Source organism: Bubalus kerabau, chromosome 8, assembly GCF_029407905.1.
Source record: "Bubalus kerabau isolate K-KA32 ecotype Philippines breed swamp buffalo chromosome 8, PCC_UOA_SB_1v2, whole genome shotgun sequence".
In the NCBI taxonomy this organism is placed as follows: Eukaryota; Metazoa; Chordata; class Mammalia; order Artiodactyla; family Bovidae; genus Bubalus; species Bubalus kerabau.
In genome coordinates, this window is record NC_073631.1 from 46,443,955 (window position 1) to 46,465,495 (window position 21,541).

Sequence of the window (21,541 nt, forward strand, 5' to 3'; positions counted from 1 at the left end):
TCAAAATTCTCCAAGCCGGGCTTCAGCAATATGTGAACCGTGAACTTCCTGATGTTCAAGCTGGTTTTAGAAAAGGCAGAGGAACCAGAGATCAAATTGCCAACATCTGCTGGATCATCGAAAAAGCAAGAGAGTTCCAGAAAAGCATCTATTTCTGCTTTCTTGACTATGCCAAAGCCTTTGACTGTGTGGATCACAATAAACTGTGGAAAATTCTGAAAGAGATGGGAATACCAGATTACCTGATTTGCCTCTTGAGAAACCTATATGTAGGTCAGGAAGCAACAGTTAGAACTTGACATGGAACAACACACTGGTTCCAAATAGGAAAAGGAGTATATCAAGGCTGTATATTGTCACCCTGCTTATTTAACTTATATGTGGAGTACATCATGAGAAACGCTGGACTGGAAGAAGCACAAGCTGGAATCAAGATTGCCGGGAGAAATATCAATAACCTCAGATATGCAGATGACACCACCCTTATGCCAGAAAGTCAAGAGGAACTAAAAAGCCTCTTGATGAAAGTGAAAGAGGAGAATGAAAAAGCTCAACATTCAGAAAACTAAGATCATAGCATCTGGTCCCATCACTTCATGGGAAATAGATGGGGAAACAGTGGAAACAGTGGCTGACTTTACCTTTGGGGGCTCCAAAATCACTGCAGATGGTGACCGAAGCTATGAAATTAAAAGACGCTTACTGCTTGGAAGGAAACTTATGACCAATCTAGATAGTATATTCAAAAGCAGAGACATTACTTTGCCAACAAAGGTCCGTCTAGTCAAGGCTATGGTTTTTCCTGTGGTCATGTATGGATGTGAGAGTTGGACTGTGAAGAAAGCTGAGCGCTGAAGAATTGATGGTTTTGAACTGTGGTGTTGGAGAAGACTCTTGAGAGTTCCCTGGACTCCAAGGAGATCCAAACAGTCCATCCTAAAGGATACCAGTCCTGGGTGTTCAATGGAAAGACTGATGCTAAAGCTGAAACTCCAATACTTTGGCCACCTCGTGCAAAGAGCTGACTCATTGGAAAAGGCCCTGAGGGACTGGGGGCAGGAGGAGAAGGGGACGACAGAGGATGAGATGGCTGGATGGCATCACGACTCGATGGACATGAGTTTGAATGAACTCCGGGAGTTGGTGATGGACAGGGAGGCCTGGCGTGCTGCGATTTATGGGGTTGCTAAGAGTCTGACACAACTGAGCGACTGAACTGAACTGAATATACGATTGACTACCTAGGGCCTATTTATCTATTGGGTTTTTTTTTTTTCCCCACATTTTTCTTCTCATTTAGAAATGCTCTTTGTATATTAACTTTAGTCTGTCACGTTACAAATATCCAGTTTTGAGCTTTGTTGTGTTTATGTCTTTTTTCTCACAATAGTATCACCATTACATTCTTGCATCTTTGTTTAGGAAGGTCTCTCTTAAGCTTAAGTATTTTATTCTGATATTTTTATTCTTTTTTTACTTATGTTCAAGTCCCTTACTTGCTATATAACACTGGGGTTATGGCTTTGTGTCCCTTCAAATGGACTTCCAATTATGCCAGCATTATTCATTAAATAAACTTTTTTTTCCCATTTATCTTTTTTTAAGTTCCCATTATACTTTGATCTATTTGTGTACTCTATCCTATTCCAGTGATCTTTTTGACCTTTATGGTAATTTTTAATGTTGAGTAAGATGAGGTCCCCCCTCACATGTATCTTCTCTTTCACAGCTTTCTAGACTATTTGCTGACTTTGTTATTCCATATGAATTTTAAAATTATTTTATCCAGTGCTGGAAGTGTGAGTCCAAATGAATCCTAAAATTCTAAAGGACTACCATTTGTATTCAATTCAGAGTACAGATCTAAACATCTGCTTAGATCTTTTTTTATATTCTCCATAGATGTTTTATTTTCTTAAAATATTATTTAAATTTGTTTCTGAATATTTATTCAATTTATTCCAATACAGGTTATAATGTCCCTGTTGTGAATGACATTTTTTCCCATCTCTGGTTACAATTTGTCATTTGCCTGCATTTTTCATGTTTTATTTATATTTGCTATTTATAAGAAATTATATCAGCATGGATAACCATTTTTGAATTTACATTTCAATTATGCTCTAAACTTTCCCTACCTTCTTCCTCCAACTTTAAACAAATGCATACATAACAATGTATAAACACTCATTCCCAGCAATAAACATTTGTATCCAACATACCTTTTCCTTTTGAAAGGTGACTTTGGCATGTCAGCCACAGGAATCATCTGTTCTCCTGGGCGCACCCACATGATGGGACCATCATCACTATCTTTCCGACTCTCTAATTTTAAACTAGATAGTGTCCCCCAGGGCAGTGTACACTAGAGGCAAATAATGACATAGAAATAGATTATTTTTTAAAACGAATCTTCAAATATACATTAAAGACTACTGTGTCCTTCACAAAATTTCATATATACATTTGAATTAGGTACCTGTTTTAAATATATTTCTGTATATTCATAAGTTTGCCTTCAAAATATTCTATTTCAGATACACCAAGACAATAATTATTCTTGGAAGGTTTCCCCCACTTCTCCAATTCTGCAAGAGGTATGATTCACTGTATTCATCATTTGTTACTCTTTTTACCAAATATATGGGTCATATTGTTAAGCAGGAAGTAAAGCATGAGCACAAGGGGTGGCCTGGCTGACAGGGATACAAGCTGATCTCTAAAACCCATACTCTTGCCTGGAAAATCCCATGGATGGAGGAGCCTGGTAGGCTGCAGTCCATGGGGTCGCTAAGAGTTGGACACGACTGAGCGACTTCGCTTTCACTTTTCACTTTCATGCATTGGAGAAGGAAATGGCAACCCACTCCAGTGTTCTTGCCTGGAGAATCCCAGAGACGGGGGAGCCTGGTGGCTGCCGTCTATGGGGTCACACAGAGTCGGACACGACTGAAGTGACTTAGCATAGTATAGCATAGACACACATAGGCGAGTGTACAGATATGCTACAAAAATAACCAGAGACTTTTCTAACTCCTGCACATGGGCACTAGGCCCACAGTGGATACAAAATAACCACAGGGTCTTCCCCAAGTAATCTTAGGCAGTTAGGAGCTCATTAAGGGTTCATAAAAATACTACATCTGATTTTAACGGACTGAATTTTGGAAAGATATCAACAACACAGCCCACTGTTATATGACTTACAATTGTCAATCGGCCTTGTGTTGTGTTGTATGCCCATTTGCATTCCCTTTCATTGATTGGTGGTGAGTACAAGCCCTATTTTGCAGAGGGCATAACCCAAAGGAAGAAACTGGAAGTATAAAAAGGGGGAACCCAGATGGAAAAGGAAGACTCCTTTGGGGTGGGCCTGCTCTCATGTTTTGGGGGTGTCTGTCTAATAAAAGATCTGCCTGCTTGAGCTGAACTGAGCTGTAACTTGTCAGTTGTCTTAAACCCTTGACTCAGTCGTTGCAAATTTTTGTTGCAATGAGGCAAGAACTGAGGAAGAAAAATAAACCAACCTGACAATATAATGTTAACAAATTGGCAAAATAAGCAAGTTATCTTCCATGACAATCTATAAAAATGACCAACTGAGTTTTAAAAAATGGATACCTCAGATAAAAGAGGGCTACCTCTTTGAGTAGTTAAAACCTAACAGAACAAAGAGGAAAACTAAACCAAAATTAAAATTTATTTCTATGTAGTAGTTTCTTGAAGAGGTTGCCAGTCTAAAACCAGGGATTAAAATCTTTGAAAACAGGAGCAACCAAGAAATGACCAAGAGTCACTGTCCATTGAATGGTGAGAAAATGGGTATTTATAAACTATACCCCCCTTTTCAAAAAGGGGAGGTTGTCAAATTACATCTCTCCAAGAAGAATGCATTTATTTAGCTCATTTACTTTTACAATTAAAATCTGAAATATAAATATTTAAATGATTTTTTCTTCTTTATTTCTTAAATTATGAAAGTATGATAACATTTACAGGAGACTTGGAAAATACAGAACAAAGTTACATATAGTTCTAGTATATATTATAGTTTTTTAAGTAAATAAGATTTTTAGTTGTAGTTTCAATATCAAACTCTCAAAAATTAATAAAATGAATAGACAGAAAAGTAGAAGGATATAGGAGACCTGAAAAGCACCATGAACCAATTCAACATAATTAAGATTTATAGAATTTTCACACAACGGGATACAAATCCTATTCAAGTTCCCACAGACTATATAAACCAGGAGAAACTGGAACATATCCCAAGACATAAAACAGTGCAAAAATTTCATCATCTGAAAGTATTGAAATCATACATAACCTGTTCTCTTATCACTGTGGAATTATGTTAGAACTCAATATCAAAAGATATCTGAAAATAACTCACATATTTTCAAATACACTGTGACATTTACCAAGAGAAATCTTTGACTTACCATTGGAAAAGCCTCAATAAAGTTAAAAGACTAAAAATATAATCACCCTCACAGAGGGTGATTATAGAAAAAAAAGCATTTAAGTGAGAAATTAACATCAAACATACTTTTAAAAACCCATCTATTTGGAAATTAAGCATCCACTTTTAAATGACAGGTGTATCTAAGAAGCCATAACAAGGAAAATTAGAAAACATCTGTAACAGAATAAAAATGAAAAAAAGAATTTATCAGAATTTGCTGCATGCAGCGGTAGCTGCTCAATGCAACTAAATATGATGTGGACTCTTAAAAATAATGCATGAAAACAAATAATGGACACTAGCTTAAAATGTTCTTAAATCTGAACAAAATCTGTACTTTAGTTAAAAAAAACTATCGCATGTTAATTTCCTGTTTTCCAGATGCACATTCGAATTATCTTGGAATTTTTTTGTCAAATATAAATGCCCAGGCATTTTTTTTCCCCCTTCTCCTAAGTTCCAAATGTGATTCTAATGAAGCAGCCATATTTAAAAACAATAATATGATGATCTTTAATTTTTAGCTTGTTTCACTTTTTCTATTTCACATTCGGTGCTCCCATTTCAGTTTATGTTTCTAAACTATGTATATATATATTTTAGAAAACTTATGAATTTTTGCTTAACTAAAAGTTTCATGACATTTTGGTTCCACTTGTTTGACTAAGTATGAATAGAATGCTAGGTCTAATTTATAGTCACTCAAAACTCTGATATAGTTCCATTTATTCTGGCATCTTGCATTGCAGCTACAAGTCTAGAAAGCTTATTATCTTAGAAATTTTTTTAAAATAAATTTGAACGAGGCTTGAAACTTCTAATTCAATTCTGAGAATATAAAGGAAATGCTATGTTGTAAAAGAAATGATGGTATTTTTAAAATACCACTCAAATGCAACCAAATTCCACGTCACTAGCTGGGAGAAACAGACAAGGAACCAAAGGTTTAAAAGGAACAAAAAAGGAAATAAAAGGAAAATGGAGTAGGATGGAAAAGGAAAAGATATATATACACACATAGGCTAGAAAATTGAGTGAGAAGTTAAAAAAAAAAAAAAAAGAGAGAGAGAGATGTTCTACAGAATATGTAGCAAGTATTAGAGATAAACTAATCTTGTCACACTTTGACCTCTAAATTACTGATTAAATAACTGACCTAACTACATAGTTCAGAGTTTTTTCTCTCAATAGGACAGTGCTAGCAGCCCATAAGAAGAAATGTTTTCTGGAATGCAGGAACTGCTGGGAAAAGAAAGAAAAAGGAAGAAAGGGAGGAAAAAATAAAGGAGGAAGGGAAAAAAGGAAGGGAGGAAAGGAAGAAAGAAAACAGAATCCGGCTCAAAATCATTTAAAGAATTTAAAGCGGTCTTAAAGCTGCATTGTTTACATACCTTATTTTATTGATGAGGACACTGAAGCCCAGAAAGTTTAACTGATTTGCCCAACCCAGCTAGGATCTCCAAAGCTGAAATACAGTTATACAACTTGCCAGGCCAGTTTTCCACACACCCAAACTGTCACTCCCCAGTTGCAAACACTGTGGTAAGCATCTATCCTGTACTTCTTAAATCCTCTGGCACTCAAGTTTATAAAAAGGTGATAAACCAATGGAACTTATTTTCCTAGAGTGGCAGCTACAGGCAAGTATTATTTTCTGATCTACCACTCAGCTTTGCTATTAGAATTAGTACCTGAGAAGTTACACACACACACACAAGAATTGCTTTTAGTTTCTCACCTCTTCTTCCCTTCCTGCCAAATCAACTGAAATCAAAAATTTTATAATTCTGAAGAAGCCATGATTAGAATCACTTGTAGCATGAATGTTAATTAACACCCACGACTTAGACTGCTTCACATTGTTTTCTCTTACTTTTAAAAATGGTGAATCTTCCAACATGTCAAGGAACTCAGGGAAGTAATCTCCCACTTCTTCATCAACTGCTCCCACCAAGCTGATTTGTCTCATTGGGCCAGCTCTATAAGTACCGTGAGAATATGTTCTTTTTACCTGAAGGATATGGATTTAATTACATTAAACATAAGACAATTCCTGTTACCACTGCATAATCCTAAATTATGTATGCTGTCTCAGATTTTTAAAACAAAATGTGAGGCAAGCAAAATAAAACAAAAAAGCCTGTTACAAACAGTAAAACAAATAACAAAAAATCTGCACAAAATCGAGGCATTATAGTTATTACTACACACTGCTTATGAAAACAGAGTTGAGATAAACAGCATACTTCCTGACAATATAGTTCCTCCTTTCAACAGTTTATTATTTGATCTATAATGCTACTGAAATTATATTCAAAAGTTCCTATACCTATATTTTCCTAAATGGTTCATACCTTTTTGTCAGAATTTTCAAAAACAGACCCTCTGAAAACAGTGCATTTAACCATCATCAGTACTTTGTATGTCAAAAAGGAATTATGTTCCTTTCTAGATCTCAGCATATTAATCTAAGATTCAGTTTATACTTCTCTGATGAAAACCTACTAGAGTTGGAGAACCAAAAGTCCTAGGCTCTAAATCTACATTTGCTATCTACCAGTTATGCTGGTAGAAATCAGTTAAATTCCTTCAGTTTTAGTTTCTTTAACTGGAAAGACTGATCTCAGATTTCTAAAGAAAACAGTAATTATGTAAAGCCACCTGTACAGTGTAAGCAAATGGTTATCATTCAAATTTAAACCAAAATAAAAGAGGCTATACCTCAAGAATCATTGGTCCTAAATTTCAAAAGTACATCTAAACCTTACAGAGAACCCTCACATGCTAACGCTAGGAAACACAAGTATCGTTAAAGCAAAACAAATTCCTTTCATAAATAAACATCTTTTTCTCTGGATTAGCCTTTATGGCCACTAACTTTAGGGAAATAACATTGTCTCAGTTTACCTGGGTCTATTCCAGTTTTAAAATGTGAAGTCCCATACACCAGGTAAATCTAGATGAGTAAATTTTCATCACATCAGGGACACAGAGTCTAAAATATGTTCAGATCACAAGATGAATCCCTACACCCACAGTTGGTAAACACAATATTATGTATCAAAGTATCTAAGCCCCCACCTACATCAAAAACGGGACAATTAAAGTTCTATCTTAACAGAATATTTGACTAAAACACTAGATAATTTTATTTTTTAGAATAATAAGCAAACTGGTGTTATCAATGATACATTATTTCCTTAATAAGTTCATTTACCAGAATTTCAAAGTTAAGTTTTCATGAACTGCCATAAATTCACTTCTCAGAAACATAAAACCTTACCCAAATTCTTCAAGTTACAAAAAAAAAAAAAAAAAAAGCTGGGGTCTGTGTGCCCCTTTTGTACTCATGGTCTGATCTTTCTCCTGCCTCCCAACAGTTCCTAGCATCTCCAATACTGAGAGAACTGAAAGTGAGTATCTGACTTTACAACAATATTTAGGCTCTAGATGTTTAGATATACTAACAGTACCACAAAAGTAAAATTAATCATTGTTATGCATTTCTATAATGCAGTCTAACAGAGCTAAAAATATCAACTTAAAATTTAGCAAAATTATCAGGATTGATATCAATGTTGTTAGCTGACTCTGAGATCATGGCTTCAGTACTGGATCTGCAAATGAGCATGATTTTCTGAGAGATTGATTAAAATTAAAAGACTTATATTAAAATTCATAAATACCTCACTGAAATCAAACACCTTTTGTTGTTAAACACAAGTTTTCAAGTGCTTTGAAATGTATCATTTGATTTACAAGACATATTTGAGACGCAGGATTTACACTTCACAAAAATGAGTTAATTTTCTGTGCTTCAAACTTCTTTGACTTGTGTAAATTTCGATTACTGTCTAAACTGTTAACCAGTTCTAGAAAAGCCAGAATCCAGTCTTTGCCATCCATCTGGTTCATTCTACTGTATCACAGTATCAACAATGATCAACTTAATGATTTGCGCAGTAACTCAATTATCAACGAATTAACTTGAAGGAGGAATTTCCAGTGAGAGAATCCTTCTGCAACACAACTGAATATAAGACCTCTTACAAGGAAATGGGTACTTTTAACATACTTTTAAAACAAAAGTCAAATGAATGGATGGCCTGCTGGACTCTTTTCTTTCCAAGAGAGTATATGTAAGAATACACACATTCAGACCTGGAATACACACACTAGACCATTCAGCTATGACCTAAATAAAATCCCTTCTGTTTCTACAGTGAAAGTGAGAAATAGATTTAAGGGACTAGATCTGACAGACAGAGTGCCTGATGAATTATGGACAGATGTTCATGACATTGTACAGGAGACAGGGATCAAGACCATCCCCAAGAAAAAGAAATGCAAAAGAGCAAAACGGCTGTCTGAGAAGGTCTTGCAAATAGCTGTGAAAAGAAGAGAAGCCAAAGGCAAGGGAGAAAAGGAAAGATATACCCATTTGAATGCAGAGTTCCAAAGAATAGCAAGGAGAGATTAAGAAAGCGTTCCTCAGTGATCAGTGCAAAGAAATAGAAGAAAACAATAGAATGGGAAAGACTAAAGATCTCTTCAAGAAAATTAGAGATACCAAGGGAACATTTCATGCAAAGATGGGCTCGATAAATTTAGGTATGGACCTAACAGAAGCAGAAGATATTAAGAAGAGGTGGCAAGAATACACAGAAGAACTGTACAAAAAAGAGCTTCATGACCCAGATGATCACGATGGTGTTATCACTCACCTAGAGCCAGACATCCTGGAATGTGAAGTCAAGTGGGCCTTAGAAAGCATCACTACGAACAAAGATAGTGGAGGAGATAGAATTCCAGTTGAGCTATTTCAAATCCTAATAGATGATGCTGTGAAAGTGCTGCACTCCATATGCCAGCAAATGTGGAAAACTCAGCAGTGGCCACATGACTGGAAAAGGTCAGTTTTCATTCCAATCCTTAAGAAAGGCAATGCCAAAGAATGCTCAAACTACTGCACAATTGCACTCATCTCACATGCTGGTAAAGTAATGCTCAAAATTCTCCAAGCCAGGCCTCAACAATACATGAGCCAAGAACTTCTAGATGTTCAAGATGGTTTTAGAAAAGGCAGAGGAATCAGAGATCAAACTGCCAACATCCAGTGAATCATCAAAAAAGCAAGAGAGTTCTAGGAAAACTTCTATTTCTGCTTTATTGACTATGCCAAAGCCTTCACTGTGAGAATCACAATAAACTCTGGAAATTTCTGAAAGAGATGGGAATACCAGACCACCTGACCTTCCTCTTGAGAAATCTGTATGCAGGTCAGGAAGGAACAGTTAGAACTTGACATGGAACAACAGACTGGTTCCAAATAGGAAAAGGAGTACGTCAAGGCTGGATACTGTCACCCTGCTTATTTAACTTATATGCAGAATACATCATGAGAAACGCTGGGCTGGAAGAAGCATAAGCTGGAATCAAGATTGCCAGGAGAAATATCAATAAGCTCAGCTTTGCAGATGACACCACCCTTATGGCAGAAAGTGAAGAACTAAAGAGCCTCTTGATGAAAGAGTGAAAAAGTTGGCTTAAAGCTCAACATTCAGAAAACGAAGGTCATGGCATCCGGTCCCATCACTTCATAGCAAATGATGGGGAAACAGTGGAACAGTGACAGACTTTATTTTTGGGCTCCAAAAAACTGCAGATGGTGACTGCAGCCATGAAATTAAAATATGTTCCTCCTTGGAAGAAAAGTTATGACCGGTTTAACCTAGACAGCACATTAAAAAGCAGAGACATTCCTTTGCCAACAAAGGTCCATCTACTCAAGGCGATGGTTCTTCCAGTAGTCATGTATGGATGTGAGAGTTGGACTATAAAGAAAGCTGAGTGCTAAAGAATTGATGTTTTTGAACTGTGGTGTTGGAGAAGATTCTTGAGAGTCCCTTGGCCTGCAAGGAGATCCAACCAGTCCATCCTAAAGAGATCAGTCCTGAGTGTTCATTGGAAGGACTGATGTTGAAGCTGCAACTCCAATACTTTGGCCACCTGATGCGAAGAACTGACTCATTTGAAAAGACCCTGATGCTGGGAAAGATTGAAGGCGGGAGGAGAAGGGGACAACAGAGGAAGAGATAGTTGGATGGCATCACCAACTCAATGGACATGAGTTTGAGTAAACTCCTGAAGCTGGTGATGGACAGGGAGGCCTGGGATGGTCATAGAGAGTCGGACACGACTCAGTGACTGAACTGAACTGACACACATTCAAAAGACAGGCCAATAAGGAAAGGATGCTCTTTAGTGCTTGGAGAGATTTAGGAGTCAGAGACAATCTTCTCTGAGGAAATATTAATCTGAAATATTACAGTTTATTTAAAAGGTAAAAATAGGCCAAACTATACATGAAATAATTTATTTCTCTAACTGAAATAGACTTTGGAGTCTACCAAGTGGTTTCCATGCAATTCAAGTAACTACTTCCATTCTAAAACATTAAAAAAAAGAACCTACTATAACATTATTTAACTGTAGAGGAGGATAAATATTGTTAATAATTAGAAAAACAGAGCTACTATTAATAAGTTTAACATTCAGCCCTCTTTGAATAAAATTTCTGTGTTTAAATGTTAAGTAAAAACATGCAACATTTAGTAACAGCAAGAATGGGTAAAGCTTCTTTGGTGGTAATATTAAAGATATATTTTATAACTTAAGTACTTTACTTTGATTTATCCAGATGTTGCTATTTTTAGATTGTAATGATTATTTCACTGACTGAAGAGAACATTACTGACCTAGCCATCTCATTTCATTCAAATTTCCACTTTTACATTAATTTCCAAGTTTACATATGTTGTTCTTTTTTTAAAAGTAAAATAAAAGGAAACACATGTCTAAATTAGTACAGATCTAAATGTTAAAAACTATAACACAATAGATTAAAACAAATTTGATTTTTCCTCCTCTCCTATGTTTGACACGCCTAAAACAACACTATATTTGTTGATGATTTTTTGAAGTCTGTCCTATTAAAATTCATAAATATTTCAAAGGATATATGGAAAAAACTAAATTTTAAAGAATAAAGTAAATACAGACTCTACATGTTGGATTATAATGTTAAATATGGTGCTTGAATCTTCATATTTCTTGTCATCTCATGGAAAAATACATATATATATGTAAAATTCATTTTCACATATAATTTGCTATAATAAAAGCACAAGTCCCTTCCCTTTTCACCAAAATGTGCTAAAACTATAAAGTACATTTTGTTTGTCCACTACTAAAACCACAGATAAGTAATTCTCTGGTAGTCCAGTGGTTAGACTCCACGATCTCTCACTGCCAAGGGTCCAGGTTCAGTCCCTGATAGGGGAACCAAGACCCCTCAAGTGAAACGGTTCACAGCAAAACCAAACAAACAAAAGCAATCCACACATATATTCCACTAGAAAGTATGGTCTCTATATAAATTGCACATACTTAGCTATCGGGTTTAAAACAAAAAAGAATTTTCTTCTAAACATTGATTCTCCAAATATTAAAGACAATAACCTGATGACTCAATAGAATGGATATAAATATATTTAAATTTAAAACTAAATTTTAAAAATTAAATTCATCACAATCTTAGCTTGGGAAAGTAATCTGCATTTTAAAATACAGTGTAACTCAATTAAAAAATGCCCAGACCTGAACTTCCAAAAAAGATATATAGATGGCCAACAGGCACAAGAAAAGATGTTCAACATCACTAATCATCAGGAAAAAGCAAATCAAAACTCCAGTGAAACATCACTTCACACCTGTCAAAAGGGCTATCATCAAAAAGATCAAAAATAACAAATGTTGGAGAGGATGTGAAGAAAAAGGAACCTTTGTACACTGTTAATGTGAATGTAAATTGGTGTAGCCACTGTGGGAAACAGCAGAGGTTCCTCAAAAAACTAGCAATTTCATTCATGAGTATATATTAAAAAAAAATGAAAACACTAATTCAAAAAAATAAATGCATCCCAAGGTTGAAAGCAGCATTATTTACAACAGCCAAGATATGAATGCAACCCAAGTGTCCAACAACAGATGAATGGGTAACAAAGACATGGTGTGTGTGTGTGTGTGTGTATATATATATATATATATACACATTCAAAGACACACACACACACACACACACACACACTGAATGCTATTCAGCTGTAAAAAGAATACATTTTTTTCTATTTGCAACAACATGGATAGACTTGAGTGATATTACTAAGTAAAATAAGTCAGAGAAAGAGAAATACTATGTATGTTATTAGTTATATAAGGAATCTAAAAAATTAATGAATATAACAAAAAAGAAACAGACTCACAGATATAGAAAACTAGTGGTTACCTATGGGAAGAGGGGTGGGAGGGGGGAGGGGGACGACCAAGACTGAGGCAGGGAGTTAAGTACAAACTACTATGTATAAAATAAATAAGCTACAAGGGAATAATGTACACCATGTGCAATATAGACAATATTTTATAAGAGCTTTAAAATGGACTATAATCTAAAGAAACTGAAGCACTATTTTGTCACTTGAAACTAATAGTAATATAAATCAACTATACCCCAATTAGGGGCTTCCTAGGTGGCGCTAGTGGTAAAGAAGCCACCTGCCAATGCAGGAGACATTAAAAGATGCGAGTTCAATCCCTGGGTCAAGAAGATCCCTTGGAGGAGGGCATGGCAACTCTCTCCAGTATTCTTGCCTGGAGAATCCCATGGACAGAGAAGCCTGACAGGCTACAGTCCACAGGGTCACAAACAGTCAGACATGACTGAAGTGACTTAGCATTCATGCATGCACAGCACAATTAAAATAAACAAACACACTGTAATGTAACTTTTAATTATATACCATTTAATACATACCATTTAATTCCTTCCTGGAGAAGGAAATGGCAACCCACTCCAATACTCTTGTCTGGAAAATGCTATGGACAGAGGAGCCTGATAGACTACAGTCCATGGGTTCAGAACGCAAAGAGTTGCACAAGACTGGGCAACTTCATATTAATACAACTTTTAATACTAATTGGGTAAAGAATCTACCTACAGAGCAGGAGACACAGGTTCAATCCCTGGGTTGGGAAGATCCCCTGGAGGGGGAAATAGCAACTCACTCTAATATTATTGTGGCTTCCCTGGTGGCTGAGAATAATAAAAAACCATTATATCTATTACTGCGGGCAGGAATCCCTCAGAAGAAATGGAGTAGCCATCATGGTCAACAAAAGAGTCCGAAATACAGTACTTGAATGCAATCTCAAAAACGACAGAATGATCTCTGTTCGTTTCCAAGGCAAACCATTCAATATCACAGTAATCCAAGTCTATGCCCTAACCAGTAACGCTGAAGAAGCTGAAGTTGAACGGTTCTATGAAGACCTACAAGACATTTTAGAATGAACACCCAAAAAAGATGTCCTTTTCATTATAAGGGACTGGAATGCAAAAGTAGGAAGTCAAGAAACACCTGGAGTAACAGGCAAATTTGGCCTTGGAATACGGAATGAAGCAGGGCAAAGACTTGCCAAGAAAATGCACTGGTCATAACAAACACCCTCTTCCAACAACACAAGAGAAGACTCTACACATGGACATCACCAGATGGTCAACACCAAAATCAGATTGATTATATTCTTTGCAGCCAAAGATGGAAAAGCTCTATACAGTCAGCAAAAACAAGACCAGGAGCTGACTGTGGCTCAGACCATGAACTCCTTATTGCCAAATTCAGACTTAAATTGAAGAAAGTAGGGAAAACCACGAGACCATTCAGGTATGACCTAAACCAAATCCCTTATGATTATACAGTGGAAGTAAGAAATAGATTTAAGGGCCTAGATCTGATAGATAGAGTGCCTGATGAACTATGGACTGAGGTTCGTGACACTGTACAGGAGACAGGGATCAAGACCATCCCCATGGAAAAGAAATGCAAAAAAGCAAAATGGCTGTCTGCGGAGGCCTTACAAATAGCTGTGAAAAGAAGAGAAGGGAAAAGCAAAGGAGAAAAGGAAAGATAAAACATCTGATTGCGGAGTTCCAAAGAATAGCAAGGAGAGATAAGAAAGCCTTCTTCAGTGATCAATGCAAAGAAATAGAGGAAAACAACAGAATGGGAAAGACTAGAGATCTCTTCAAGAAAATCAGAGATATCAAAGGAACATTTCATGCAAAGATGGGCTCGATAAAGGGCAGAAATGATATGGACCTAACAGAAGCAGAAGATATTAAGAAGAGGTGGCAAGAATACACAGAAGAACTGTACAAAAAAGAGCTTCATGACCCAGATAATCACGATGGTGTGATCACTGACCTAGAGCCAGACATCCTGGAATGTGAAGTCAAGTGGGCCTTAGAAAGCATCACTACGAACAAAGCTAGTGGAGGTGATGGAATTCCACTTGAGCTATTCCAAATCCTGAAAGATGATGCTGTGACAGTGCTGCACTCAATATGCCAGCAAATATGGAAAACTCAGCAGTGGCCACATGACTGGAAAAGGTCAGTTTTCATTCCAATCCCAAAGAAAGGCAATGCAAAAGAATGTTCAAACTACCGCACAATTGCACTAATCTCACATGCTAGTAAAGTAATGCTCAAAATTCTCCAAGCCAGGCTTCAGCAATATGTGAACCGTGAACTTCCTGATGTTCATGCTGGTTTCAGAAAAGGAAGAGGAACCAGAGATCAAATTGCCAACATCTGCTGGATCATCTAAAAAGCAAGAGAGTTCCAGAAAAACATCTATTTCTGCTTTATTGACTATGCCAAAGCCTTTGACTGTGTGGATCACAATAAACTGTGGAAAATTCTTCAAGAGATGGGAATACCAGACCACCTGATCTGCCTCTTGAAAAATTTGTATGCAGATCAGGAAGCAACAGTTAGAACTGGACATGGAACAACAGACTGGTTCCAAATAGGAAAAGGAGTACATCAAGGCTGTATATTGTCACCCTGTTTATTTAACTTATATGCAGAGTACATCATGAGAAACGCTGGACTGGAAGAAACACAAGCTGGAATCAAGATTGCCCGGAGAAATATCAATAACCTCATATATCAAGATGACACCACCCTTATGGCAGAAAGTCAGGAGGAACTAAAACGCCTCTTGATGAAAGTGAAAGTGGAGACTGAAAAAGTTGGCTTAAAGCTCAACATTCAGAAAACGAAGATCATGGCATCCGGTCCCATCACTTCATGGGAAATAGATGGGGAAACAGTGGAAACAGTGTCAGACTTTATTTTTTTGGGCTCCAAAATCACTGCAGATGGTGACTGCAGCCATGAAATTAAAAGACGCTTACTCCTCAGAAGGAAAGTTATGACCAACCTAGATAGCATATTGAAAAGCAGAGACATTACTTTGCCAACAAAGGTTCGTCTAGTCAAGGCTATGGTTTTTCCAGTGGTCATGTATGGATGTGAGAGTTGGACTGTGAAGAAGGCTGAGTGCCAAAGAATTGATGGTTTTGAACTGTGGTGTTGGAGAGGACTCTTGAGAGTCCCTTGGACTGCAAGGAGATCCAACCAGTCCATTCTGAAGGAGATCAGCCCTGGCATTTCTTTGGAAGGAATGATGCTGAAGCTGAAACTCCAGTACTTTGGCCACCTCATGCGAAGAGTTGACTCGTTGGAAAAGACTTTGATGCTGGGAGGGATTGGGGGCAGAAGGAGAAGGGGACGACAGAGGATGAGATGGCTGGTTGGCATCACTGACTTGATGGACATGAGTCTGAGTGAACTCCAGGAGTTGGTGATGGACAGGGAGGCCTGGCGTGCTGCGATTCATGGGGTCGCAAAGAGTCGGACACGACTGAGCGACTGATCTGATCTGATATGATTATTGGCAAAGAATTTATAATTTGCAATTGGTAAATAATTACCAATTATTAATCGTAAAAAACTTGCACTGCAGGAGACCTGGGGTTTGATTCCTGGGTGGGGAAGATCCCCTGGAGAAGGGCATGGCAACTCACTCCAGTATTCTTGCCTGGAGAATTCCATAGACAGAGGGGCCTGGCGGGCTACAGTCCACAGGGTCAAGGAGTGGGACATGACTGAGCAACTAACACTTTCACTTTCTAGATTAATAACCCAAATACTTCAAACATACACTAAATTATTTGAACAATTAATGTTTCAAACATGGAAATCTACACATATTCAAATTCAAACATATATACTTCTTGATGAAACGAGATATAAGAATATAATCACACACTTCTCAAAAAAAAAATAGCATGCTTTGATTTACATGACATCTGTAATAATGAAATATTATACAGCAAATAATTAAGTTTCCTCTGTAGCATGGAACAAAAAGAAATCTATAATAATCATTAGAAAAAAAGTCTCAATTATCCAAAAATAATTTATCCAACAGTTACAATTCAAGAGCAGTGGGATGGGAAAAGGAAAAAGGTAAGAGCTGAAAGAATATCTAAATAGTTAAAATAAATGTCACAAAGGCCATGATTCATATGAGGATACTCTTCTTACATATATGTTTCTACACTTGGCATAATTCCAGTTAATATCAAAAATCATAAAGGATAAGAAACCACAATTACAAGGGAAAGGAGTGGCAAGAGGTATACACAACTGCAGCTACCCTAGCTCATCGAAATTATAATACCATAATGACAAATCTAGATGGAAATAAAAACATAAATTATGTTGAATATGCTCAGTCATGAAATTAAAAGACACTTGCTCCTTGGAAGAAAATGACAAGCCTAGACAGCGTATTAAAAAGCAGAGACATCACTTTGCTGACAAAGGTCCCCACAGTCAAAGCTATGGTTTTTCCAGTACTCATGTATGGATGTGGGAGTTGGACCATGAAGAAGGCTGAATGCCAAAGAATGGACGCTTTTGGATTGTGGTGCTGGAGAAGACTCTTGAGAGTCCCTTGGACTGCAAGGAGATCAAACCAGTCAATCCTAAAGGAAATCAACCCTGAATACTCACTGGAAGGACTGATGCTGAACCTGAAGCTCCAATACTTTGGCCACCTAATGTGTAGAATCGACTCATTGGAAAAGACCCTGATGCTGGAAAAGACTGAAGGCAGGAGGAGAAGAAGGCAACAGAGGATGAGATGGTTGGATGACATCACTGACTCAGAGAGTCTGAGCAAGCTCCGGGAGATAGTGAAGGACAGAGAAGCCTAGCATGCTGCAGTCCTTAGGGTCTCAAAGAGTCAGACTCAACTTAGTAAATGAACAACAACAATCCTCAGTCAAAAGGGTATCTTCAATAAAATCTTGGTCCTTAAAACTGTATGCTTCCATTATTCAAAAAATCCACTTATCTGGAAATACTCACATCCTGATGACACTTTGCATAAAGATCACTGTATTTGCTTCAGTAAACAATTAATCAAATTATTAGTTTTCTGATGCAGTTAAAAAATTGAAAATATGAACATACATCACTGCATTAAAACATATCCTATATGCTTCCTTAAAAGGTATACCTTAAAAGGTATATATATATTCCTTAAAAGGTATACCTCTCAGAAGACAACATAATAAAAGGCAGAAAGGATACTTATTTTTATATTTGTAAAAGCTATCAACAGATGTAACATTTTTAACCTAAACCTCCCCTAGAGTCCTCCACTCCACAAAAAACCTACCACCATCATGACTACACTTTCATACTTCCCTTTATTTACTCCATTTATTCTCTATAAATGTTATGAAGGGAAGTAAGGGGAATGGGAGAGGAGGAAATAAAAGACTTTTCTTACCCACTGTCAGTAACTGTCAATAACATAATCTCAGTTTTGGTTAATGGGAAAGGGACTGTTCAATTAGATTATATTTAAAAGCCTATTCATTATTCCTCACATAATCTTTAAAAACAAAAACAAAAAACACATTTGGCTTGCTACAAAAGAAAAAAGTAGCCTTTATGACAGGAAATACATTGCCAAAAATATACTGCTTTCTCTTATTTTAGTCATAAAAATTGCTGCAACAAGGGAAGCAAATTGGACATATGTAATTTAAAAAACCACTAGGAATGACTCACTTGAAGTAATGCTGTTTCCCAAAATGTGCTCCCTGATATGCCAGTCCCTGAAGAGAAGGCTCTATAGTCCAGTAAGTTTGGAAAGCTCTTCTGGTTGGGAGGTTCACCACACACTATTAAACGCTATAAAGGCTGTGAGAAGACTCAAAATAAACAAACTTATTTCACCCAGCATTAGACAAACTGTTTTAATTTCAAAATCTGTTTTTCTTATTTACCTGTTTTCTTTTAGTGTGCCTATCAACATCCCAAGATATTAAAAATTCCACAGAATACTTTACAGTATGTGCTTAGTCGTTCAGTTGTGTATGACTCTCTGCAACCCTTTGGACTGGAGCCCGCGAGGTTACCTGTCCATGGAATTCTCCAGGCAAGAATACTGGAGTGCACTGTCATTTCCTTCTCCAGGGGACAGTATGTATTATAGTTAACTCATGCTAAATAGAGAAGATATAACAGATGCTTCTAGCAAGTATCATCATCAATCCAAAACAAAACAAACAAGAGGATAGTTGCTATAGTTAAAAAAAAAAAATGTGGAAGTGAGAACAGAAGAAGCTACTGGTTCAATTCTGGTGAATTTTTATTAAAAAAAAAAAAGTCGAGCTCACCATGGCAATCTAAGCATCTAACAAAAATAAATGTGCCACAAGGGGGAGCTATTCCCCATCACATCTAGTATATATCCTTCCAAAGTAAAACATGTAACAGATAATAACATTTAATCAATATTTTATTTCAAAAATATCCTTATAACTAAAATAAGAATAAAAGTGTTATTATTTATTATTTAAATTAGTACAATAAAGGAAAAAGTCTCCGTTCTCAATTAGAACATCTGATACCTTCCACCTGCCATAACAGATCAGGTCAAACATTTAAGTTGTATATGTCAAGCACAATTGGTCAAAATGAAAATTCAGTACAAAGGAAGGCAATGGTCAAAGATGCCATGATGAATCATTTTCATTGGCCTAGCACGATAAACGAATGACCCCAGATGAATTCAATAATTGTTAGTTTTCTCCCCTCATTTTGCAGAGCCAAGGCTAAGATTCAAATCAGATTTAATAACTTGACTTTCAGATGTTCAAGCTGGTTTTAGAAAAGGAAGAGGAACCAGAGATCAAACTGCCAATATCTGCTGGATCATCGAAAAAGCAAGAGAGTTCCAGAAAAACATCTATTTCTGCTTTATCGACTATGCCAAAGCCTTTGACTGTGTGGGTCACAATAAACTGTGGAAAATTCTGAAAGAGATGGGAATACCAGACCACCTGACCTGCCTCTTGAGAAACCTGTATGCAGGTCGGGAAGCAACAGTCAGAACTGGTCATGGTTCCAAATAGGAAAAAGAGTACATCAAGGCTGGATATTGTCACCCTGTTTATTTAACTTCTATGCAGAGTACATCATGAGAAACGCTGGGCTGGAAGAAGCACAAGCTGGAATCAAGATTGCCGGGAGAAATATCAATAACCTCAGATATGCAGATGATACCACCCTTATGGCAGCAAGTGAAGAATAACTGAAGAGCCACTTGATGAAAGTGAAAGAGGAGAGTGAAAAAGTTGGCTTAACGCTCAACATTCAGAAAACTAAGATCATGTTATCCGGTCCCATCACTTTATGGCAAACAGATGGGGAAACACTGGAAACAGTGACTGAATGACTTTATTTTGGGGACTCCAAAATCACTGCAGATGGTGACTGCAGCCATGAAATTAAAAGATGCTTGCTCCTTGGAAGAAAAGTTATGACCAACCTAGACAGCACATTAAAAAGCAGAGACATTACTTTGCCAACAAAGGTCCATCTATTCAAAGCTATGGTTTTTCCAGTAGTCATGTATGGATGTGAGAGTTGGACTGTAAAGAAAGCTGAGCGCCAAAGAATTGATGCTTTTGACTGTGGTGTTGGAGAGGACTCTTGAGAGTCCCTTGGACTGCAAAGAGATCCAACCAGCCCATCCTAAAGGAAATCGGTCATGAGTGTTCACTGGAAGGACTGATGCTGAAGCTGAAACTCCAATATGTTGGCCACCTGATGAGAAGAGCTGACTCATTTGAAAAGACCCTGATGCTGGGAAAGATTGAAGGCGGGAGAAGGGGATGACATGAGATGGTTGGATAGCATCACTGACTCAATGGACATGAGTTTGAGTAAACTCTGGGAGCTGGTGATGGACAGGGAGGCCTGGCATGCTACAGTCCATGGGGTTGCAAAGAGTTGGACACAACTGAGCAACTGAACTGAACTCGCTATTAAAATATTGGTAGATTTAATCATGAGTTAACAGTTGATGTAAGTTATTTGCCTGCTGTAACTCAGAACCAGGTTTGAGGGAGGGAAAAAGGTGACTGGAAGATAACTGCCCCAGTTTCCATATTCTTACAGTAGTAAGTTCTTACTACAGGGTTTGGAGTGCACACTGATTAAATACTGTGTGTCAAGACAGAAATCTCAATTATTCCTTGACAGATAAAAATCCTGTCTTACTTGCCTTTCTGTTCCCCTACCATGAAAAACAGGAGAATGATAAATGTCCAAATGACTATTTGAACAAAATAGAGATGGCAGACTAAGACAGATGTGAAAAAGTTAAAGTGTTAGCCACTCAGTCGTGTCTTACTCTTTGTGACCCCACAGACTGTAGCCCTCCAGGCTCCTCACCGTTCAATTCTCCAGTCAAGAACACTGGAGTAGGTAGCTATTCCCTTCTTTAGGGGATCTTTTTGACCCAGGCATCAAACCCGGGTCCTCCTGCCTTGCAGGCAGATTCTTTACTGTCTGAGACACAAGGGAAGCCCGAGAGACATGTGGGTGATTGCACATGGCCAAAATCCCTTCCCAAGCACGTAACTCACTTCTGAGCAACCTGACTGTGCCACTCCCACTATCAAGAAGTGAATCTGGGTGTGGCCTCATGACTTCCTTTGGCCAGTGGGACATTAGCAAACACAAAACAAGCAGAGGCTCACTCTTTCTGCTCTATAAATCCTACAACTACCACCATGGATACA

At 37.3% G+C, this 21,541-nt stretch overlaps 1 protein-coding gene across 3 annotated transcripts in view; it reads right to left on the minus strand.

Moving 5' to 3' along the window:
- Positions 1–21,541, minus strand: part of RSBN1L (round spermatid basic protein 1 like) — an 85,132-nt gene that overhangs the window by 11,549 nt on the left and 52,042 nt on the right. For 2 of the 3 annotated variants that reach the window (XM_055590150.1, XM_055590149.1), the window contains 2 exons: positions 6,339–6,476; positions 2,223–2,365 (listed from right to left, as the gene is read on the minus strand). The exons of the other annotated variant lie outside the window; for it this stretch is intronic. In XM_055590150.1, the coding sequence (XP_055446125.1) occupies positions 2,223–2,365; positions 6,339–6,476 (281 nt within the window). The remainder of the gene's footprint in view (positions 1–2,222; positions 2,366–6,338; positions 6,477–21,541) is intronic. 3 annotated transcript variants of the gene reach the window in all.